Genomic DNA, 24,420 nt, shown 5'->3' on the forward strand with positions numbered 1-24,420 from the left:
GGCTCATCAAATGGGAACGCTATCATCGTGATCTTCTAAACTGGTTTCCTGAACCAATTTCCAGTCAACTAGTTTAAGAAATTATAATAAGGACAGTGTCTATGTTGGGGAGCCTTGGTGTGGTAGTGAAATTTATTTCCAAAATTGCATCACAAAGATCTCACAAGTTGGGCAGGCTTTAGATATAAATCGGTTATAGGTGTTTATGTACTTATAGTTTACTTCTTATGCCCAGACATTCGCTGTATGAGTAATACGATGCTTTGATAGAAGAGTGATATATAAAGAAATATTACCACCACGATTCCCACATTGCACCCAAAACAAGGGAGAGTCATTACTTTTATCAGCAAGAATACAAAAAATACCTTTGAAAATGGAATAGCAGGATGTTGAACTAATATATGTAGCTTTACATAGATTTGAAAATGTTTGAAATTTAATATGGTAATGTCATGCGACGGAGAGGTCACATGAACAGTGTTTTAGAGAGTATTTTTATCTAAAATTTGTCAATATTATCAACCTTAAAAGTAATTTTAGAATTGTTGAATATTTATGTAAAAATCATTTTATGTTCATTTGAGTAAATTTGTCTTCTGTAAGTGATCAGTGTAAGTTGAGTTATAATATTAATATTACATACTCATTGTGACTATCATATAGTAATTATCATATTTGTATAAATGTGTACTTATCCATTTATAAAGTTCACATTGATAGATTTCATTCCATATTATGTTCATTAGGCCCACTGTTCTTAAAAGTTGACTGAATGTATTATATTCATGATGTTTTATAGGTGTCTTAAAAAAACATAATCAGTGCAGTAACTATGTGATCTAACAATGCTAACAAGCATTGCATATTCTGGGGAGCGGTACAAAATTATGTTGCATGTGAGTTGTAATAACCAATTCAAACTTGTCATATAAAACCCATTGTGTAAACCAAACAAATGTGCAAGTATTTGTATGCCTTGGAGTCACCTGATCCTTTCAGTTTTCACATGACCAACCAACTCTGCATTAATTTGCATATGTCACCTGACTTTGATGCACCTGTACCCATAGATTACCTTAATTGCACTTGTGCATGTAACCATCAGTTTTAACCCCGGATTTGGACCTTGAAAGGATTTATTTCTTGGTCTTATTTTAGGTCATCCAGCTTGTTTCTTCATCATAGTTTCCATTTAATTTCTGTTATTCTTGCTTCTGTGCATGTTTCTATGCCATTGATTGTGCATACTATTCTCTCTATAAACTAATATGAATATTGTATTTACATAAACTCGAAGTCGGTCAAGGAATTTTTCCCAAAACCACCTGGGCCCATTACATGAAACCCTTATCAATATCCAGTGAAAAGCTACTGTACTGAAGTCGTACCATTTGAGAGGCCAAGAGCATATTTTTCATAGATTTCTATTGTCTTTGCAGAAAGAAATAGCCCTGAATTCTTTTGCAGTCACATTAAGAAAACAGACTTATAATCAACCAATGTTATGTCGTTCAAATCAAGTAAAAGTATAATTCTGCTGGAGGCAATTTGCTGGAATAGTTAAAAGCATTTTTCTCACTTTAAATCCAGTGTCCCTTCTTCTGTAAACACCATATTGAAATATATGACATCAACATATACCATTCTTAATGAATAAGTAAAAAAAATATTAGTGTTGATTTAGCATCAGCCCAGAATCTGTATAATGTCCACACCAGAGAAGTGTTAAACAACACTAGTTTGGTCTTGGTCTAACACCAGATAGGTGTTTATACAACACCAATTAGTATTAAAAACAGCATCGGTTTGATTCCAACTGGTGTTGTTTCAATACTTCTTTGGTGTGGACATATGTAGATTGTGGGCTGGTGTTTAACCAGAGTTTTTGCAGTGTATTATGTCTCAATCAGTGAAGTACACAAAATTAAATGAAGTGTAGTTCTAATGATATGTAAAAAGGGATGAAAAATCTCACCTTCGCATCCGTATCGCTTCCAGAAAGTGCTCACTGCTGAATCTTCACCGAACAGTGATCAGTAGAAGATATGAACGTATTATCAAATTAGTAAAACCCTATATGGATAAATGAATGAGTGATTGTTAGATACCTGTGAAATATCCAAGAGATGGAGTCTTATGGTTTCATTGCCAGTGAAATAATGAATACAAAAGAAATAGATGAATAATAACCCATAAATAATCCTATTAGCAAGTAGATATGTTGTGAAAATCATTCATTTGTTCACTAAAGGATGTTGACCAGCTCTTGGCTTGCATTTTGACAATCTTTTAAAACAGTATGAAGTCATGATATAAATAGATTATTATTATTATTATTTCTATCATTATTATTATTTGTTTGGCATCACCTGTGCCGGGGAGGGAGGCACTATGACCTGCAGGTCTCTCCTCCCAATATAACTGATTGGGGGGAATGCAGGTGGACCACTACACTGGGGTTTCCCGTACTCTTATATGAAATAGTGCAGTGGGTTCTTAATGTGCAAAGGTGGTGACTCTTCTCTACACGGGGCCTCCATTTAACATGCTATCCGAGGGACAGTCTTTTCCACTGTAACATAGCCTGCATCTATGGAACAGGGGAGAGTTTTCTATATGTCCTACTGTAGATATTCAGAGGATCATCCCTATACAATATTTATTATGATAGATACTATACTGTGTTGAAAATGACGGGCAGTCTGGGTGGATATGAATAGGAGGGGCCGTATATGACTGTTTAGTTTGTAAAGGGTTAAAGATACGATTGTGCATCCCTGTAGATATAAGGCATCTTGTGTATTCTGTGCATTTTGTGCATGTACTATTTATCTTATAACCCCGAGCATGCATTTCTTTGTTTTATTAAGAATAATGGATGAAATTTATCAAGATTTGCTTTTATTGAGTCCGTCAGCTCTGTTGTTCCTCTACTTTGAATTCTCAGTATCATCTTCCTTTTTTGAATACTATTCTGTTCATCTTTCTTTCTTTTTTATTGTATGATTTCTATTTCTTGTATTAATCTCTCTTTCTTTCTCTCTCTCGCTCTCTCTCTCACATGGCCGTGAGCAGGAATTTTTACATGTATGTAAAATATTAAAAAGCATCTGTGAGCGAGCTCACTTACGAGCTGAGGGCATTTTATGCATTTAGAAATTGGAACTGAAAGACCTTACATAATTGTAAAGATTGCGGGGGGCAAGTGCCCCAGCCCCACCCCATTTTGTATGGCCATGTTCTCTTTCTCTCTCTCTCTCTCTCTTTCCTCATCCTTCTGGGTCCAGTCTTACAAAGAGTTGCGCTTGATCCGATCAGTAGCAACTCTGGAAAGCCAGCATGTTTGTTCAAAAATTTGAAGATATAAATGTATATCAATTAATTTATTGATATCTTGACAATTGTAAACAAATGAGATTTTGCAAATTTTCTGTAGAAAATATGACATGGATGGATATCCATAGAGTTACAATTGATTGGATCAATCGTAACTCTTTGCAAGATCGGGTCCTAGTATCCCCAAGTTTTCTCCATCACTCCATCTTCTGATTCACCTTTCTCTTCCATTACTTCTTCTCTTCCTCTCTTCTCTCTCTCTCTTTCTATCCCCCCATTTTTCTCTCCCTCCCATTACACACTTTATTGCTCTCTCAGTTACCATTCTTTTGTCCTTATCATCCTTGCTATCTTTCATCAGAAAACTTTGTATTTTGCAGTGTTGTGCTGTCTGCATCTTTATTTTCTGCATTCCGTTTTCCCCTTTATATACCAACCAGCCTGCAAGCAGTGATTTGAAACCGGGTGAAGTGCCATTGACCGATTACATGAAATCGCCTGTTTGGGACCAAGTACTATAATCTTTGTTTGCATTTTACAAGTGACCCTTTTAGAGTACCTCACCCCTTTATGTACGATCCTTTTATAGTTTTCATCCCCCAACTTGCATATTATTTCTGTAATTCTTAATTTAGCATTTTATAATAGTGATCCTGTCTGAAAGCCCTTTCCCACTTACATTAGACCCAACCATAGCTGCCTTCCCCAATCCTTCCCCAAAACAGCTTATAGCTCGCCCATAATTTCCTAGATGTATTTATCCTGTATTTGAATAGGACAATGAATGCAATATGTCAGCATTACATGTATTTCGGAATTAAATATCATTTAGCAAAGCATTCAAGTTATGCTTTCATTCATCGCAGGAAAAACTTTTATGTTAACACTACACCACCGGTGTTTATAGAGGACCATACCAAAAGAGTTTACACCAGTGCTAAATCTGTGGTTTAATTCAACACCTTAGGTTACTATTGTAACACTCTTTGGTGTAATGGTGTTACATACAAACTCGAGATATGATTTTTTTAACACCTTTAAGGGTGCGGTTCTCTAGTAACAAAGTATACGGTGTTGCACCATTATTGAATGTGTAATGTCAAATTCATGGTGCTAGTTTGACACCATTTGTTATCATTGTAATACTGTCTGGTGTTAAGTATGAACTCCAGGGTGTGGTCCTTTAATAACACAGATGGAGTCAATTTCAACATGTCAGTATTTTGTTGCATTCGTAATTTTTTTATGTGTAGTATTTCTTTTTAAATGTTATCATGCCTTTATGTGACCTAGCATTGAGAGAACTATTGTCTAATTTTACTTTATCGTATCTAGATCTTGGAAAAAATATACTGCCCGACTTTGGCTAAAGAAAGCAAGTGATACATAAGTCAAATTTGAAGTATTGTTGTTTCTGAAGGACCCTTTTTATGTTGCTTCTTCAGGCAAAATTTGGGGAAGAAATTATAGTTCTATGGAAAGATATTGACAAAAATATACTGTTAAATTACATTGACGCCTATGTAAATAACAAACACACATTGCTCATTTACAACAAATGATACTTTGGTAACTTGCTTCCTTTTGCCAAAGTATGAAAAATATGTAAGAAAATTCAGATTTACTGAATGTATATAAAATACTATAACTACATAGAAAATAGGATAAATGCAACCAACCACCATAAACAATTTGATGTAATTAAAATTACTCATCACATGGATGGACAGAGAAAAATAAAATGTAAATATCATATGTTTATATTTACTTTATTTTAATATACAGTGCGTATCAAAAAAAGTTTACACTTTGAAAAAGCCCTGGGAATTAAAAAATGTACAACATGTGGGCAATTTTTTCACATATAATCTTGGGTTTGGGTCTTATCTATCCAATGAAAGTAAATGTTTTGACAGACTGTTACACTTGAGTGAGCACTGTCCATTTTTGTAAAGCTCGCAGAAATCTGTTTGCGCAGAAATGCTCGTTTTCACGCTGTGTCAAGGGGAAAGAGCGAAATCAAACTTACCCTGCGAAACATTTCTCATACATTTCCCTTGTACTTTTAGTCAATTGAAATAAAATGGATACATTCAAGCATTTTGGAACAATTTTGCCACCCAAATTGAAATTTTAACATTTAGTAAGCACAATCTTTACCCAGCTGGATCTGAGGACATAACTGAATCTGAACAAAAGTTTATATCAGACATCTCCAGCACTTTTTAATTCTTTTTTTTTCATTTAAAGTGGGTTTATATTTCATTTTTTATTTAATACTCGTTTCTCCACACTTTTCCTAAGCTTGACAATGATTAACACAATGAAAATCAAGCCTAAGCCATTCATATAAATCACAGCTCAGTGTAAATCAAATATTGTCACGATGGCCTCGGTGTGTAGGGGAGTGGGGTGGGGCGCAAAGCACTCTTCGAATTTTTTGGGCAAGGTAACAAGTTTTAAAATACAAAAATATATTTAAATCAATTTTACTAGCTAAATTCCACGTGTTCTTCATGATTAAGGTCTAATTTTATTTGCTAAACTATTTCAAAGTTCTGCGCAAATCATTTTTCACTAACTTTTCAAAAGTAAGTGGTGCTCACTCAAGCAGAAATATTTTTTCGACAGTTATATCGTCCTTTGCCTAAATGGATCTGTACCAATGTTAAAATGTGGAAAAATCTTCAGGATATTACAAAAAGGTAATTTTACAGGATTTTTTCAAAGTGTAAACTTTTTTTTGATTCGCACTGTATAACATGATTGTGAGTATAACATTACAATTATACATCAGCATATTCAACCCAGTTTGATGCCGGGCCATGTATTAGTTCTTTGAAAATAAGACAAGCAGATACCAAATCATGTGAAAATATTATTCAGACATGCCAAGATTCTTTACAAGGGAGTGTATACATATATTTTAGATTCCAAAACTGTCAAAATTAAAGTAATCTATACCAGACAGCCCATCTCCTGGTATATTATAACACTTGTCGTATACTGTGTTTCACCTGTGTCACAAATGTTTTAAATTGATTTTCTTTTCTGATGATGAAGATTATGCCATATGAAAATCTAGCATTTATATTTCCCTGCATTATCACCGATCTGTCTTTGTTAGTTGAAATGACATATATTTTGTCAAAATGTAAACTTGTTTGACCGTTGTCACAGATAAATGTGAGATTTCTAACACCACTTTAGATTTCATTTCTATGTACACTATCTATTTCATTCAAAAAATATATGTGTAGGTTTCTTAATCAGAAATTGCCTCTTAGTTTTCAAGCACTGATTATTAGGAGTTTGGATTGCAGTGTCAAATTATTTATATAGGAATAACATACTTAAATGCTTTTTTCAATTGATAAGCACTTTAATATTTATGTGAAGTTTTTCTGAACTGTTCGAACTTATTGTAGTTTTCCTCTGTACAAACGTAGGGGAATTCTTTCAATTTCAACTTTTTCCACTATTTTTTAAAATGATTTTCACACCTGTGATAATAATCATTATAATGATTTTAAGTACACCTATATTCTACGCTCCAGGGTCTTTATTTCACATTTACAACAAATAAGCATACACTAACAAAACAATTATTGAAATACAAATATACAAGAGATAAAGTATACTGACTAACTATATAGGGTAGGGGTGTGATACCTTTCTATATGTTTATAACTATTTATTACAATTGGAAAGGGAGACATTTGAGACAAGGTACACTTTACCCTTATAAAAGGTTTTTTGTAGGCCTACTTACATGTATATTTAAAGGAATGCTCCAGGCTGAAAATATTATGATTTAAACAGATAACAAAATCAGACAAACAAAATGCTGAAAATTTGATCAAAATCGGAAAGGAATAAGAAAGTTATGGCATTTTAAAGATTTGCATTATTCCGGTAAAACTGCTCTAGGCATGTCTTCATGAATATTCAATGAGCAAATCGATTATATCATATCCCCACTTGTTCTTTTATATTTTATTATATGAAATTAAATTTATTCAATTTTTTTACCAAGAACTGAAAAATTTGATTGACAACCTAATTGTGTATTGGCTAATCATTGCTGCAACTTATTTCATTATAAAGGAGACATATTATTCACACATGTATAAAAAAATAAAACAATTATGATTTCATATAATCACATATGAAAAAGGAAAGTGGGGATGTGACATCATCAGCCCACCTAATGAATATTCATGATGACGTGCAGATAACTATTTTAACAAATATTGCTAAACCTTGAAATTATATTGTTAACTGATTTTTATTAAATTTTCAACATTTTGCTTTGTGAATTTCACTCTACTTATTCAGATATAAATATTTTCAGCCCGGAGTACCCCTTTAATGGGAGAAAACAACTATTTAAAACAGGGAAAATCAGTCCTTACAAATATCTAATCATATAGAAGTGTTGTTGGGATATATATCTTGTTATCAATATTCTGTTTTCAATGAATTACTGTTTTTTCTTTGAGAAAATGTGGATCACTAAATAGGTTTCAAGTATTTCATTTACCAAGGTTGTTCTTTTGTTTGATTGAAAAACACTTATTTTAACAGCTGAAGATTAATGAGACAACTCTTCTGAGGTATTTCTTTGGTCCAAGAGGAACAGACACACTGGACTACAAGACATTTGCAATGTAAGAACAAAATTATCCTCACAAGAACTCTCCTATCAATTTTTTTTTATTATGTGTATCTCTCCTATCAATTTATTGGGGAAGGGCTCAAAAGCTTGTCGAGAGGAAAATTTTGCAAATTCTAATTTTTTTTGGCCCTATTAACAATGTGTACTCATTTTTATGGATTTTTGGTGGTGTTTTCCATATGCTTCTTTCTTATTCAGTGGGAGAGGGGGTTTCATTCGCAATGCATTGTATTAGAAGGAGAGTGCTTAACTTTGATTTTTACTTTCGAACTGAAAATAGCAATATAGAATTCTTCAGAATTTAGGGAAAGAAATTGATATGTACATATGTAGAGATTGACTACACTCAGTCGCTAATTAAGCAGTAAGTCATCAAAATGACTTTTAAACTAGGTTGATCTCTTTGCCACTTATGGTAAGCTAGACCTATCCTCAACCCATACGGTTGTATTCTAATAGCCATGGTTTGTTAAACCTGGGCCCCGTCTTACAAAGAGTTCTGATCAACCTCAACTATGGAAAGCCAGCAACACCCACATCTAAAATGAATGTTTGCTCCAAAAAAAAAATCTAGATATGATGTATATTCATACATTCATTGTTTTCTTGACAATGTGGTGTGTTCGCCTCTGTTTACCAAAGACATTTTGCATATTTCCTGTAGAAAAAAATATGACACCGATGGATTTCCAGATTAATCATAACTCTTTGTAAGATGGGGCCCTGGGTTAACTAAGACCATAATTTTTTGGAATGCCAGTTGTCAACTCATTCACCAATTAACAATTATTCTTTTCTTGAAAGTTGTCTTAACACCTATTATATCTTGAAATGGGAAAAATATGACATAAAAAGAAATAAAGTGAATTTTTAATGAATTATTTGGTACATTATCTTTGCCATGAATATAGAACAAGTATCAGGAAATCCGGCATTCTCTAGAAGTTTAAATTTCTCCTTCAGACCAGGGTTAAACCGAGGTTTAATTATCAGAATTCCTATCACAGTGTTTTCCAACGTTGTTGAGCCTGCATTGCTGGAATTTGTGAGTTTTAAAGCTGGATATTGGGGATCCAAAGGAGCAACTTGTTCTTTACCTACATGTAACGACTCAAATTGGAATGCACCACTACAGTTGCATTCTCTGAAAATTAGAGGAAATTTGTTGTAATGATTATCAATATTTGTGTTTATCAATTCTAGGTTTATGGACAATCTCCAGACTGAGGTGCTTGAGCTGGAAATATCCTTTTTATTTCACTTGCATAGCTGAATATTTGAGAAAATGTAATATATTCACAATAGATTGGTCAACTCTACTCTAGTGAAGATACTTCAATCTTACACATTCAGAGAGTTGTTACAAAAGGGGGGCAAACTAGCTTTGATTTTTGCAGTCCCAAATTTTGGAACAGTTTACCAATCCATCATCGATCTTGTACATCTGTTGAATCATTTAAAATACATCTGAAAACGTACTTATTTTGTAGTAGTGTAATTGTAATATTGGAGAGTAAATTGTATATGTAAAGTGCATAGACCAGTTTTAATCAATTATCCACTATATAAGCACCAGTTTATCATTATCATTATTATTATAACTATTGTTATTATTCTTACTCTATCCAACATTCATACTGTTGTAATATGTCTATTATTTGGATTGTCCAGACTCGGTTTTAGAGGACGTATAAATGAATCTCAGAGTCAGTCTTGAGAGGGTTTTTATAAGTGGCCATGTTTATTGAGCTCCTGATTTTATTCCGGGGGGGGGGGGGGGGGCACTTCCATTGACAAGTGCATACCAGGCACGACCAAAGAAACATGAAAAAAGATCTCTTTTTCAAAATTGGGCAGGTTACGTTCGTAACATAATAAGGGTGCCAAAAATACTGAAAAAGGGGTATATATTTTGCTAGGAAAGCTACATGATTATGTTCTAATTTGCGAGGGTATAAATAAAGACTAAAATGCTTTATGAAGGATGCACTTGTTTAGAGTCGGATGGGGCAGTAATAAATTCATGTAATTAAAGTTGAAGCAGACATCCGTGATCACGTCCATGACATAACAATTAAGATATCACTGTACTTTTTTTTTGGGGGGGGGTCTATTCAGGGAATACTTGTCAAGGGTGTCGTTTTGTTTGAAACATATATACTTGTTAAGGGTAGGGTCTCACACGACAATACTTCACAAGAGGACAGTCCTCCCATAAACATTGATTTCCTTGACAACCCCTTCTCTCCTCCCTCACTTCTATGAGTTCTCCAGAGGGATGCCCAGTATTGGCGAGGCAGAGTTTGCTAACATCCTCCTACGCTACACACATCTAGAGGATGCAGAAATGGAAGAATATGTGCAGAGGGTCCGAGATCGCATGCCAGAAGAAAAGGTATAATAGACACCTCCCGTCCTAAAACTAGTTTAGTGGAAAAAAAGATTTAGGGCTACTTTTGACAAATTTGGGCAAATGCCATTTTCTCTAGCATTTTTAATTGCACAACTCAACCTATAGTTATTGATGGAAATGCAATGTTTTAAAGATTAGTGTGCATATCATTCATTCCATTTTTATTATGCATAAAAGACCAAGGAACTTGTTTTATGAAATGATGACACCAAAAGTTATAAGCCATTGGTTTAAAGCCATTTTTTCTGTTTTTTAACTACTAGTTATGGAAAGTGAAAACTGCAACCTTTGCAACTCCCAACTTCACTTTCAAACTACTTTGAATCTGCGAACAAAATATGTGCAAATTTGTTTTTTTTTTAATCCATTTCACTTTTTTTGCACCTTTTGCAATACCATGCGCTGTACTTTTAGGAAATGTGGATGTCACATGATATGATTTAACATTGCAATCAGGTTGCTCTGAATTCATTCTTAAAAATGATCAGAAGATGTAAAGAATAATGAAAAGAAATCAAATGGCTATCATTTCTTTAAAACCCAGGTCAAACTCACTTTTTAAATTGATAATTAATGCAATGTTATGTCTCTTTTTTACTAATATGAAGTTTGGTGAAAGAGTAAGTAGAATGATGTTTTTTTTAACAACACACTGCTGCTTTATTCAAATCTTCAGAATTATGCAAAGAAAAAGGCATTGCTGCTTTCATAGTAGATCTCCAAGTACCATCGTGATATTGGATTCTTATTTCATATTTTACTTTTAGCTAAAAAAATTGATGGAATAAGGTAAATTATTTAATAATAATGATAATGAAGCTACTATAAGCATGAACCCTCATGCATTTGATATTGCACATGGTATTATATTAATAACCTGGCTGTCCTAGAGCCACAGGTTAGGTGCCTAAGCATATGAGAGATAAATCGCAACGGGTACCCACTCACCTCACCTGGGTCAGGTGCAGCACAATGTGGATAATTTCTTGCTGAAGGAAATTAACGGCAGGGTTGGGAAGGGGGTGCTAAACCATCTAAATGAAATCATAAAAACCTATATCCACGCCTTGGTTTCTGCAGTCATCGCTCACTGAATATGCCTTATCAGGGAAAATCATTGAATTTCATTACCATTATAATGCTTGGGGGCTTGGTGCTCGGTGAAGATATGTTGCCATAAATTTTCAACTAACTGCAAGTCTTTCTCAGGTCGCAAAATTAACTATAAGTATCCAGGGGAGCGTTTCATCAATATTTTCATCCGACAAGTTGTCAGATCTGACATTTTTCCTTGATTCTGATTGGCTGAGAGGCACTCTTCCTATGGTAACTGTCGGATAAACTGGTACTTGTTTGATAAAACGATAAAAGTCCTTCATGAAACGCCCCTAGGGTTTGCCTGTTTCTTGTAACTGAAGTATACATTTATTTGCTCTTATTAAAACTGATGTATCAGTTAAAAAATTGCAATTCTAAAGTAATTGCATCAATTACAAAGATTTTGAAGTAATGGAAATTGATTAGTCCTATAGAGCTATGCAGATAAATATTGAATGGCATGATAACTAATGTAAGAACTGTAACATTTCCCAATTATTCCGCACAGTAACTAAATTATATTCTCTACTGCGCTTTATAATGTATACCATTACACCGGCTGTAGCTTAGCTGCCATATAAGGGTACAGGGGCATGAAATTAATCCAGGGATTGCATTTCATTATTCTGTTTATGATATTAAGTATGACTTTACGATTGACTATAATATGGTAAGCATGAAGTGATGTTCAGTTGTGTCTTCCAAAGTTGAAACTTAGGAATAAAATATTATCTATTATCACCCGTATCAGACATCTGAGCTGGTCATTTACAAAACCGTATTGCCCTACATTTTCTGAATATCGGAAGGGGTAGGTATATTGTTTGTATTTTCCTCGGTCTCATTGCGCATATTTACTTTGCATGCAGAGACGGAGCAAAATATACCTTTGTATTTTCCCTGGTCTCACATCCGGGAATTTGTGGATGCGTATAAAGAGATACGCTTCATAAGGATCCGCCCACCAACAATATACGTCATAATAAAGACAACGCTGAATCCGAGCGCTTGCAAGTACGTCATAATGGTAAAGTGCAGAGCCTAGACCGATATTAACATGACACAATAGAACTCTATTTTTAAAAGAAATATCCCCATTATCATGATTTTTGCTCTAGATATCTGATTTGGATGATAATAAAAATATTGACTGGCTCTTCTTTCGGGGAACATCAAATATATTGCCCTTAAATGACCCATATTGCCCTCGTCTAAAGACTCGGGCCAATATGATTCATTTGCTGGCAATATATTTGATGTTCCCCTCAAGGCCAGTCAATATTATATAAATAATAGAGGCTTTATCCTGCAAAGCACAACACTTGCCACACTTTAAATTAATTTGAATAAAATGATACTTTGTTCCATGGAAGTACCTAAATAGCAGGCGCAGATCCAGGGGGGGGCCACGTGCCCCCCTTTTGAGAAGAAAAAGAAGAAAAATTAAAATTTATAATGTAAGAATGCCATTCAATTCAAAATGGTTTATTCAGATAAAAAACTTCCATCACACCACAGAGCAGAATTACAAAAAGTTTTTACAATATAAAAGATTGAAATTATAAGGAATAAGCAAAGTGTGGCATATAACAACAAAAAACATAATACAAGAAAACAACAAATATGGTACAAAAAAAAAATTATCACAAGACAAAATGTGTTCAATATGAAATATTGAAACCGAGGTGTGCCCCCTTTTTTTAAATTGAACCTCTTTTTTTTTGCTGGTCAAAATTTTTCAGGTACGAAATATACTTAATTTGTGGTTTAAAACCTTTTGGGGAGGGGGGTTGTCAAAAATTTTCTCCGAAAAAATTTGCCCCCCCCCCCTTTGGAAATTCTGGATCCGCCCCTGCTAAAGAGTAACTTTATGCAATCAGCTCCAGAAGTATCTTGATGCTTTATTGTAAATTACTCACCAGATTGTTTATGACAGAGATTAATGATTACACTAATGGTTTTAACCAGTAATTTGTTTTTTCATAATTACATAGCTTCTACTTTATGGATTTTTTAATGAAAAAAAAACAATGCTTAATGAAACTTGAAATTTTTATTTGAGGCTTCATCAGCATAGTACAGAGTTTTTAACTGACATTAGATGTGAATCTCACAATGAAGGTTCAGTGTAGTGAACCTATGGGAGCTGAAACATGCAACATTTGTACCAGTGCACATGTATTATCTAAAAAATAAGCATACCATTGCATGGTCATTTGTCATTATGATAAGATGCATATTTAGTGTTGTACAACGCCTATTTAGCTTGTTATACGCGATCAAATTAGAGGCTGAATGTCACACATTCGTACCGTTGCACACAAGACGTACCATCCAAAATGTACCATTGCACGGCCTTAGAAGGTGACGTCACAATGCGATTTCATTGAATAAGGTGATAATGCGCGTACAGCCCGCTGGCTAAATGCACAATGCTGTCCAAGATCATGCGCGCTTGTGGGCCCGGCTTGTGGGATTTTGCTTTTCGCTTTCAATATTTTTGCTCCCTTTTCATAGATTACTGGAGGGAAAAACTCTTGTTTTTTTTCATATTTTCGCTAGATTCCGAGGCGTTGTACAACACAAATAGCGAATATTCTTATTCGTGCAATGGTGCGAGATTTCGCATTCTGTGAAAGAAAGAAACGCTCTATTCAACTCGGCTAACGCCTCGTTGAATAGAGCATCTTTCTTTCACCTCATGCGAAATCTCGCACCATCGCACTCATGCCTATTCGCTATTTGTATACTGTGCCCTTGTTAACTACACCATTACGAAACAACTCGCTTTTTTTCTTTGTGATATCATTTTAAGCTTACAAGGGTAAATGTGAATCTCAATTCATGCACTTAAAAATATTTCCAATCAGAAATTCTTTCCCCATATCGTATTCCCTGGTGTCAGAAATTTCTCCAACTTTTGAGGCATTACACAATAAAAAAAGGAAATATCCTAATTAGTGCAATGGTACAAGAATTTTTTTGTTCTGTGAAAGAGAGACATTCTTACTCTCTCACACCTCATGCAATATTTTGTAACATCACCCTAATGTCCATTCTTTATTTCTATACCATTGCACAGTAGGACCCCCTTGCAGTATTTGCAGGCCTGTATGTAAGACAAAAAGAGTCCCTATTAGGTGGTTTCAGACCGCCCCCATGTTTGTCAGTTCCAGGTATTTTGGCAGTGTGAAAGCAAATTACACATCTCCCCAAAAGAAAATCCCCGCTAAATACCGGGTAGAGGGTACTTGTCAAAATTCCAAGAACTTTCGCTGGATTTTTCCAAGGTCGCAATTATTTTGGCAGTGTGAAAGCAAATTATGGAACTTTTAGCAGCGTGTAGCCGGGGGGGGGGGTAGTCAAATATATTGCTGTACACACGCCTGACCAAAATAACGCGTTTAAAGGGGTGTTATTTCAGTTTTGGATGCGGTCCGCACATGGACTCGTTAAGGGTATCAAAAACACTGATTTTCAAGAAAAAGGGAGGTTTTGAAATACTGGTCAATGGACAATCATGGTCAAACGTATTTAGGGTATGGCAGTGTATCCTATTGCCGGACACCTTTATTTCAGTGCTTTAAAAATGACAACTAGAGGAAATACAATCAAGAAAAATTATCACTTGCTATTCCAAATATTCTGAAAATTATGAATATGACGAAATTATTTTATATATTCCAACCGTTTTCTTTGCACCGCACTTGCCTCATACCCTTCGCGAAAAAACAATTATTTTCATGCGTGACAAATTACATCATAATTCCGGACGCGCGCCGGATGGGTAAAAATATTCTTGATTATATTGATGTAAGAAAGAATTGCGTGTGATTTTTTCATGATATATCATGAGTAAATTCTAAATTTTTGTTTGCTTTCTTATATCGATTCTGAACAGATCTTTGTAATAAATTTGTGTTTGCTAACCAATTTCATTTTTTATCGCGCGTTCGATATGGCACTTTCCAGTATTAATGCTCGTTCATATCGTGACCCTCAGTCATCAAGTTCGATCGATGCGCTGTCGATCGTCGACGGCTCTCTAGATCTGGATCTATCACGGTAAACCTCGCGCATGGCCGGACTACCGAGTACCTTGAGAACTAGCCGTCGATGATCTGAGCGATGGAGCGGACAAGATTAAAATTCGGCAAATAATTATGCCCGTATTTCCATCAGAAAATAGATCAATTGGGATCAATTGTTAATGCAAAACTATGTTATAAGCGTTTTCTGTCATTTTAGAGAAAAATAAGGTAAAAGTTGGATTTTTTCGCCTTGTTTTTGCAATTTTGTTCTTTGAATTGATCTGTGAAATTGATATGCGGAAGTCTTACGGTACGAAATTGATTTCATACGCATAATATGCGCGTCCGGAAATATGATAGTGTCCGGTAATACAATACGTGCCTATATATTTTTTCCCCCAAGGCTTTTTTTTTAAGACAAGCCAAAGATGTTTAGGGTATGTTTTTCCCAAGCTTTTTCCCCGAGGTCATATTTTGGTGACAACATGTTAAGGGGCTAAAATGTGTAAATAAAGCCCACGAAAAACTTGTTTAGGGGGTTATTTTGCACACAGAGAGAAACTTGTTTAGGGGGTGTTTAGAAATTACTTGGTCATGCGTGTATACAGCAATATATTTGAATGCCCCCCACCCCAGGGCGTGTAGTTGGCCGGGCACGCACCTCTTTTCAGGGCGATGTGAATGCTGGAATATTAAACAGGGGGTTTTTTTAGCTTGAAAAAGTTCTCGTAATCTAACGGATTCTTGTGATTGGGTGGTTTGGAACGACTTATTGACAGTCTTTGGGTGATCTTTTCTTGTAGTGAATAATAATAATAATAATGAAAGCTGGATTTTTAAAGCGATTTTTGCCAGAGGATACAAAGCGCTTGCTATTATTACCCCGGCTTTAGCTCGACCATCAACGGCGCTCAGTGCATGCAAGGAATTACTCCTGCCGGGTACCCATTCACCTCACCTGGGTCAAGTGCAGCACAGTGTGGATAAATTTCTTTCTGAAGGAAAACACGCCATGGCTACGATTTGAACCCTCACGACCCTCTGTTTCAAAAGCGAGAGTCAGAACCACTAGACCACGACTCACCCACACTAAAAAAAAATTGATACACACCAGATTATCATTGGTGTTAATGTGAAGTTCCTCACCATTCGATTGTAAATTCCCTCATAACTTAATATGAAAAGACTTATGAAACACCTCCCTCGATAGATATAAGAAATTATGTTCTCCAATCATAAAAGCAAAATATATTCTGGTTTGATTTGCATGAACTTAAAAATGCTATTTGGAGGGGTCCATTTTATCAGTGTTAAAACAGGTAAAATGCATCACAGCTTCATTTGCCAAACTTAGCAGTCCATGGGGAAAATGGATAAATATTACATTCATGACACCGTTTGGCATCAGTGTAACTTGGCAAGAGAAAGATGATATAACAGACAGTTGCTTTAACAGTCAGGTCACGTCTACTATTGTACAGCTGCGTGAAAAGGGTTGACAAAAGCATCTAGCACCTGTTTCAGGAGAAAAATGATTTCATAAGTCATTCACTAAAGTGAAGATTTTCCCCAGGTAACCATTGGATATATACTTAACCATTAATGGTAGCTACCATGGTCACTTTCTCAGCACCCAATGCCCCTTCCCTTTGGAATAAGCTACCATCTTACGTTCATAATGCCAAGTCTGTGAATCACTTCAAAACCCTACTCAAAACCTACCAGTTTTGATTTTTTATTGTTAGCTTAGTTGCATTATTTTTTGTGTCATTTTCCCCTGCCACATTTTTTTTTTATCCCAAGTACAAACCATACACAGAACACAGTGCACTCAGAAACACCAGTAGTAAGCACCTTATAAATGTTATGTATTATTATTATTAAATCAAGTTGTCAATGATAAGTAATCATCAAAGACATCAGGGCCCTGTCTTTCAGAGAGCTATGATTGATCCTATCAACCTCAAGTATATGGAAATCCATTGATGCACTGGTACAGATGGGGGGCTCTTGCCCCCCCCCCAAAAAAAAAAAATCACGTCCATAAAAAAATAAAGAAGAGGAAAGGGTCAAGGGTAAAATATGATATTATTTTTTTAATATTATGTCAAATCTATCACAAACTTGTATTTTTATCAGAAAATGTCGAAATTTTTGCTCGATAATTTCGCTCGCTGGCAACTTTTTATTGCATTTTACACAATACACCATATTGAGCCCCCTCAAAATTTGGGGCTCATCATGCCACTGCATCGGTGTCACAATTTTTTCTTCAGGAAATTTGCACAATGTCCTTTCTAAACAAAGATAAGCACACTGAATTTATAAGAAACCTATGAATTTATGACTGGACTTGACATCTAGAAAGTGTGTTGAACAAACCTACTGTTTAGATGAGGACATTGCTAGCTTTCCATTGTAGTGGTTGATTGGATCAATTGCAATGCTTTTTAAGACAGAGCCTGGGTATCATCATTAGGAGCAAATACATTTTCAGATGTACATCTTTGCCACAATAAGGAACACATAGAACGGATGCTTTCAAAACCATTTCATTGCAACATTAAAAGCCGGATTAGCTGAATCCATTTCACCGTTATGAGTGGGGTATCCCTCCCTGAAATTCATGAGTGTGCATTTCAGCAAATGCTCGAGCGCCCAATAAAACCGGGGTAATAATAACGTGTTCATCAGGGCCCGCTGGAGAACAGTTTTCAGAATTGAAGTGGCTACCCTGGGTAAAATACAACGTTATTATCACCCAAATTGTAATTTTAAAAAATCAGTTTTCAACAATTATACACAAAAAGAGTCTTATTGAATTCAATACAGCAAATCTTAAAGTGATTGTTTAACATTGGTTTGACTTTTAAAAAATCTGAGCTAGAAGGTCACACTTGTCACCTGTGTCTGTGATATGTTACAAAAATGAAGCCCAGAAAAAATTGCGTTCGAAAATAATTATTTAGTGCTTCAAAAATTGAAGTATAAAGTGACCGGAAACACCATCTTAATTTCATCCCATACACTTATGTATACTATTTAGGCGTCTAGAAGACGCCTATTTACAAAATCAGGGTTTGCCTTGTAGTTTTAGCTTTTCATTCTCAATAATGGTTGTTTTCAGTGTTTATTAGTTCTAATACATGCACTTGTACACATGTTTCATCTTGGTTTGAGAATTTTTTAAATCTGCTGCTCACAAAGTTAAACAATACCTTTAATAATTATTCGTCATTTGCCCACCAAATGTGACTGCCAGGCTAAGATATCCAGATGGCATTGGTTCATCACCCATTGTCCATTACAAACATTTAAGTTTTCTCGTAACTTTGCGTCAGTTGTTCAGATGATAACCATGGTTATCCAAACATCTTTGCCCTTAAATGCATATGCTACATGTACATTTATGTAGGGCATTATACTATCACAAATGCTTAATGGTCAAGTCCATCCCAGAAAAAATGTTGATTTTTATAAATGAAAATGTCATCAAAATCGGATGTAAAATAAAAAAAGCTTTGACATTATGAAGTTTTGCTTATTTTCCACAAAACAGATATGTGCACAACTCAATGATATGCAAATGAGAGAATCAATTATGTCCCTCACTCACTATTCTTTTGTTTTTAATCGTTTAAATTATACAATACATGTATTTCAATTTTTACAGATTTGACAATAAGGACCAGCTTGACTTAATCATAAACTGTTGAAATAATGGTAATTCCACATATTCAGGGAGGAATAAAAAAAAATTTCACTGACAATGAGGGGAAAATTAGAATATTTCATGTAATAAAATACAAAAGAAATAGTAAGTGGATGACGTCATCAGTCTGTTCATTTGCATACCGACCATGATGTGCGTATAACTGTTCTGTGAAATTAAGCTAAACTTTAAATTGTCATAACTTTCTTATGTTTCATTCGATTTTGATGAAATTTTCAGAGTTATGCTTGTTTGATTTTCTCTATTTATTCCAAGAAATATTTGTAAGGGTGGACTTCTCCTTTAACTCTCCATCTCAGACCGAAAATGGTGAATGCCTGGAAGCCACTGAAGTTGATGCATAAAGCCTTTGAATACCATTTTATCTCTGCTGAATGTAAGAGATAAGCTAGAGAAAGACACTTGTGGGATTCTTGTGTGAAAGACGCAAATTTTGGTATAAAGGCGTCCTAAGATTTTCTTAGAGGTTACATAAGTCAAAGGTCATTTGAGGTCATACATTACAGTTAATATGCAAGATTTCTCTTTATAATATGACATATAACTGCACTTTTTGCTGCAATTTATTTCAATAAAAGACACTGATGATTTGTTACTGCAGTTGAACAAACCTTAATTTTAAGATTGATCACTTTTAAAAATTGATTAATTAATTAATTTGTTGTTCATTTGTCTTTACAGGGTATCTCTTTTGAAAGCTTCACAGAATTCTTTCAGTTTATCAATCATCTTGATGATTTTGAGATTGTCCTGAGGATGTACACGTTTGCAGACCAACCCATCACACAAGGTAATAACTAGATTTAAATTCCACAACCAACTGAAAAATAAAACGTATCATTGCCACAAAACAAGTACACACAATTATATTGTACACATTCGCTGACTAACCCATCATACAAGGTAATGACTAGAATTAAATCATACCAACCATCTGAAGAAAAAAAAATACCAAAATATATGAATTGACCTCAAATAATGTGTTCATTCTCACTTCATGATATATTTAAAAGTGCTAATTTCTTTGTTTTGATTCATGAATGCAATTCACAAGTTAACTTCATTTGGATTAACATTACATGTATAATGAAAATTAAGATAAGGTGAGATTATGAATGAGAATACTCACTTTCAACTCAAGACTAAATAATCTATGGTCAGTTTATTCATTTTATTTTTTTTATTGGGGTTGGGGTGATATCCCCCTCTGATAGAGGGTTCTTTATTTAGAAAAGATAATACTTTTTCCAGTTCTTTTCTATTGCCTTTTCTTGTATATTGAAGAGCTCTAGTACATGTATTTCTTTTTTCAGTTTTACCCAGCATTTCTTTAAATTCACTCTGTTTTACCCTCATTTTCAGCTGAGTTCTGCAGAGCTGTGAACGTCACCACTGGTCAAAATCTCGATGGGCACATAGTACATACAGTTTTTCAGATATTTGATAAAGACGGTAAGTATTACTATGCTTTAATACACCCCAGATACACTTGCATATGGACCAGTTTTCAGTAGAACTTGAAGGGATTGTAAGAAATTTGAAATTGATTACAAAGCTAATTTAGACTCAAATATCAAATCAATCACATGTCTTGCCGTTATTTGAAAAAAAAAATATTTGAATTTTGGTCTGCTTATTGTATATATGGAAGTAAATTGATTAGTTGAAATTAAAGTTAATCCAACAATTTTAGAGGAAAGATGTTGAAGATCAATTCCAAATTTGCAATCGAACTTCAGCAACTTTGCTCCAAAATTATTCAATATAAAGGCATTTCATTTTTATTTTTATGTTAATCCAAATGAAGTTTAGATTTTGATATTCCTGAAATATGATTGGGAGTTCTTCAGAAGAGAGATTTAATAGCATGGATACATTTAGTACATGTAAGATTTATCATTAAGTTGAGGAGAGTGTTATGAAGTGACTTTGATTCAAGAAGCAAGGCAAATAAATGAAATGATTCATTGATATAAAGATTAAGAATTTCAAAGAAATGAAAATTACATTATCTATGTGAATGATTGCTTGATAGATTTTAACGTTCCATTTCTTTTCTTTGAATGTACAGGCGATGGGAAACTTAGCCAGAAGGAATTCCTCGGAGTGATGAAAAATAGAATACATAGAGGATTTAGAGTGAGTGGTGGTTTTAGTGGTAGTGGTAGTTATGAAAGTGGTAGAGGTTGTAGTGGTGGTATTGGTGTGGTGGTAAAAGCCGTGGTGGTAATTGTCATCAAGGAAGCCAGAGGGAGTTCCTGTGAATGATGAAAAATAGAATACATTGAGGATTTAGAGTGAGTGGTGGTTTTAGTGGTACTGGTAGAACTTGTAGTAGCTGAGGTGGTAGTTGTCGTCAGGAAGCCAGAAGAAGTTCCTTGGAATGATGAAAAATAGAATACATTGAGGATTCAGAGTGGTGGTAGTGGTGGATGGTAGTAGTGGTGGAGGTAGTTGTAGTGATTGTGGTCATAGTAGCTCTGGTAGTGGTAGTACTGTAGTAGTGGTAGTGGTGATGGTAGTCATAGTGGCATTTGTGGTAGTAATATTGAAGTGGTATTGGTGGTAGTAGTGATGGGGTAGTAGTAGTAGTAGAGGTAGTGGTCTTCAAACAGGGAGTTCCTGGGAGCGATGATGAATTAAAAATAAACATTTAGGATTCTGAGAGAGAGTGGTTGATTGGTGATAGTGTTAGTAAGGAGGACTGGTAATGGTAGTTGTCAAGGAAGAACCCAAAGGGGGTTCCTGGAAGTGATGAAGAGTAGAATACATCGAGAGGATTCCGAGTGTGTGATGGTAGCAATGGTAACTACAGTGTACTTGAGATGGTGCTGAAAATCGTTGGAACTTTGGCTTCAAATCCTCTTATCCTCCTATGCTGTTAACTAGTTTTGAAACATATAGTCTTTGATAAAACAACTGAAAACGTGTTGTGAAATTTGGTGTAAATCTTGTTGCCCATCAGGGGCCGATCCAGGATTTTTCAAAAGGGGAGGGGCACATTTCTCTGATGAAAATTGACAACCAAAAAAAAAATTGAAAAAAAAAGAAGAAAAAAAGGTCCTTGCTTTAAATAGGGGGCACACTTGGGTAAAATTGGCATCTCTACATTAACATGTTTGGTTATGGCTCTCAAAGGGGGGGCATGAGCCAGATGTGCCCCTCCCCTCTGGGTCATCCAGTGATGCCCGTTTTGTTTTTATCAGAAAATGAAAATGAATATTCATAGGCAATCTGTGATCATTTGTTCCTTATCAAGATAAAGCAGTTGTTTTTTTAAAGATATTTGTGGTATGGTGGTTGGAAAGAGTGAAGTTGAAAAATTCAATGGGGTAGGTATTATAAGACCAAAAGATCAAATGTTGCATGCTGGGTAAAGAACATAGGACTTTTTGAATAATTCTTCCCAAAGGAAACAAGTGACTCAGTCAAATTTGAGTTATTGTTGTTTCTTAAACACGCTTTGTATGTTGCACGTTCAGGCAAAATTTGGGGAAGAAAAGATCGCTCTATGGAAAGATATTGAAGAAAATATACTGTTAGATTGACGTCTATGTAAATGAATGACTAACACACATTGCTCATTTACAACAAATGATACTTTCGTAACTTGCTTCCTTTTGCCAAAGTACGGCAGAACTGTGGAATTGAGATGGTGCTTTTGCAAACTTGCTTCTACATGTTTGCTCTAACCTCTGTTATCTGTTTTCTCCATATGTAGGAACATCTGAAGAAGCCGGCTGGCTGGGAAGGGTTCAAGGCTTGTGTGAGGAAAGAACTCAAGCACAACAGCTAAGAGTCAACACTGGCTCCAAGATGCAACCCTGTAGATCTGCAGCTTTAGAATTTCTTTTAGATATAAATTATTCATATGTTTGTGATCTTGTAGTTCCGCTACAGTCATATAAACGTGGGAGATGGAACATTGACAGCTATAAAGGGCCATCAAGAAGTACAACATACAAGTATTTACCATTTAGATTACTAAAAGAGATGATAAATACTTTGCAAATGAGAAAAATTCACTCTCTGTACATCTCCAAATTAAAGGTCAACAAGGGATAAAGTTTTCCCCATTTTAGTATTTTGTAATGTTGACTTGATAGGCTTGTCCTATGCATGTATACTGTTGAGTATTTAAGTCTGTAATAACCATTGGTTTTTGATAGGGACTTTCCAAGTTTTAATAGCTAGGCAATGAATGGGTTAATAAGTGAAGTCATTGTGGATAGACATACATAATATAATTGACAAATAAATAAATTTCAAAATGACACTTAGAAATTGAAGGCGTACATCATAAGATCAAATTAGAATCTTATGTGGAGTATAATAATAATAATAATATTAGCCAATTTTTATAAAGTGCTTTTCCCAGAATGGCCCAAAGCACATTACAGCATAAACAGTTATAAACCTTATCTTTTGTTATTACTTTATTATTTATTTGGATATACTATTTTCTGCATGGAGGTATTGAAATATTGATTATATGTTTGTTTGTTTTTTGATAAAGTTAAACTAAAGTCGGGAGCCCTGTAACAACATGTAAAAATTAAATCTACATACCTGATCGCACATTATTATCAGTTAGAAACTTGAAAATCAGCTTCATGATCAAGCATTCAGTTTTGTGTGATGAGGCCAAGAATAATTTATTTACCAGTTTCCTCATAAACCCATGAATTATAGTATAGTTGTTTATTCTTGGGTTGACTCTACAAAAGGAATTGCATCTACCTATATACTTGATTTAGCTTCCATTATCGATACTTCTCAATATCATCACACAATGTCAAAACCTGGCAAAACATTTTTCACTACATTTGCTACATATGTGCTTGTGTTCAATGTTGAAGTAAGTCCTTGAGAAGTAATCTCAAACAGAGCTAGTATTCCATTACCTTTTTTTTCAACCTTTAATTTTCACCATTTCTCATAAGGGCCAATGTGGTATCTTGTTAAGTGTGTCCTTTTTTCATTTAGTATACAAATATAAAGGTGAGTGTACAATTATATAGTTGTGGTTAACTCTACATTACTATATTGCATTTAAAAGCAGTCAACTGGAAGAGGGGTGCCTTGCACCCACTCCACCCAGCCAAGCACATTGGGAAGTTTCATTTTC

At 34.8% G+C, this 24,420-nt stretch overlaps 1 protein-coding gene across 6 annotated transcripts in view; it reads left to right on the forward strand.

Moving 5' to 3' along the window:
- LOC121430017 (calcium uptake protein 3, mitochondrial-like) overlaps window positions 1-24,093 on the forward strand; it is a 43,034-nt gene extending 18,941 nt beyond the window's left edge. For 3 of the 6 annotated variants that reach the window (XM_041627523.1, XM_041627590.1, XM_041627660.1), the window contains 8 exons: window positions 7,927-8,009; window positions 9,221-9,260; window positions 10,275-10,412; window positions 11,039-11,050; window positions 19,974-20,082; window positions 20,655-20,744; window positions 21,364-21,431; window positions 23,014-24,093. In XM_041627523.1, coding sequence (XP_041483457.1) covers window positions 7,927-8,009; window positions 9,221-9,260; window positions 10,275-10,412; window positions 11,039-11,050; window positions 19,974-20,082; window positions 20,655-20,744; window positions 21,364-21,431; window positions 23,014-23,088 — 615 coding nt within the window. In that variant the 3' untranslated portion in view covers window positions 23,089-24,093. Of the gene's footprint in view, window positions 1-3,779; window positions 3,852-7,926; window positions 8,010-9,220; window positions 9,261-10,274; window positions 10,413-11,038; window positions 11,051-19,973; window positions 20,083-20,654; window positions 20,745-21,363; window positions 21,432-23,013 lie in introns of all 6 variants that reach the window. The other 3 variants (XM_041627325.1, XM_041627459.1, XM_041627391.1) reach the window with 2 other exon arrangements.
- The last annotated feature ends 327 nt before the right edge of the window (window positions 24,094-24,420 follow it).

The sequence above is a fragment of the Lytechinus variegatus genome, chromosome 1 (genome assembly GCF_018143015.1).
Source record: "Lytechinus variegatus isolate NC3 chromosome 1, Lvar_3.0, whole genome shotgun sequence".
In the NCBI taxonomy this organism is placed as follows: Eukaryota; Metazoa; Echinodermata; class Echinoidea; order Temnopleuroida; family Toxopneustidae; genus Lytechinus; species Lytechinus variegatus.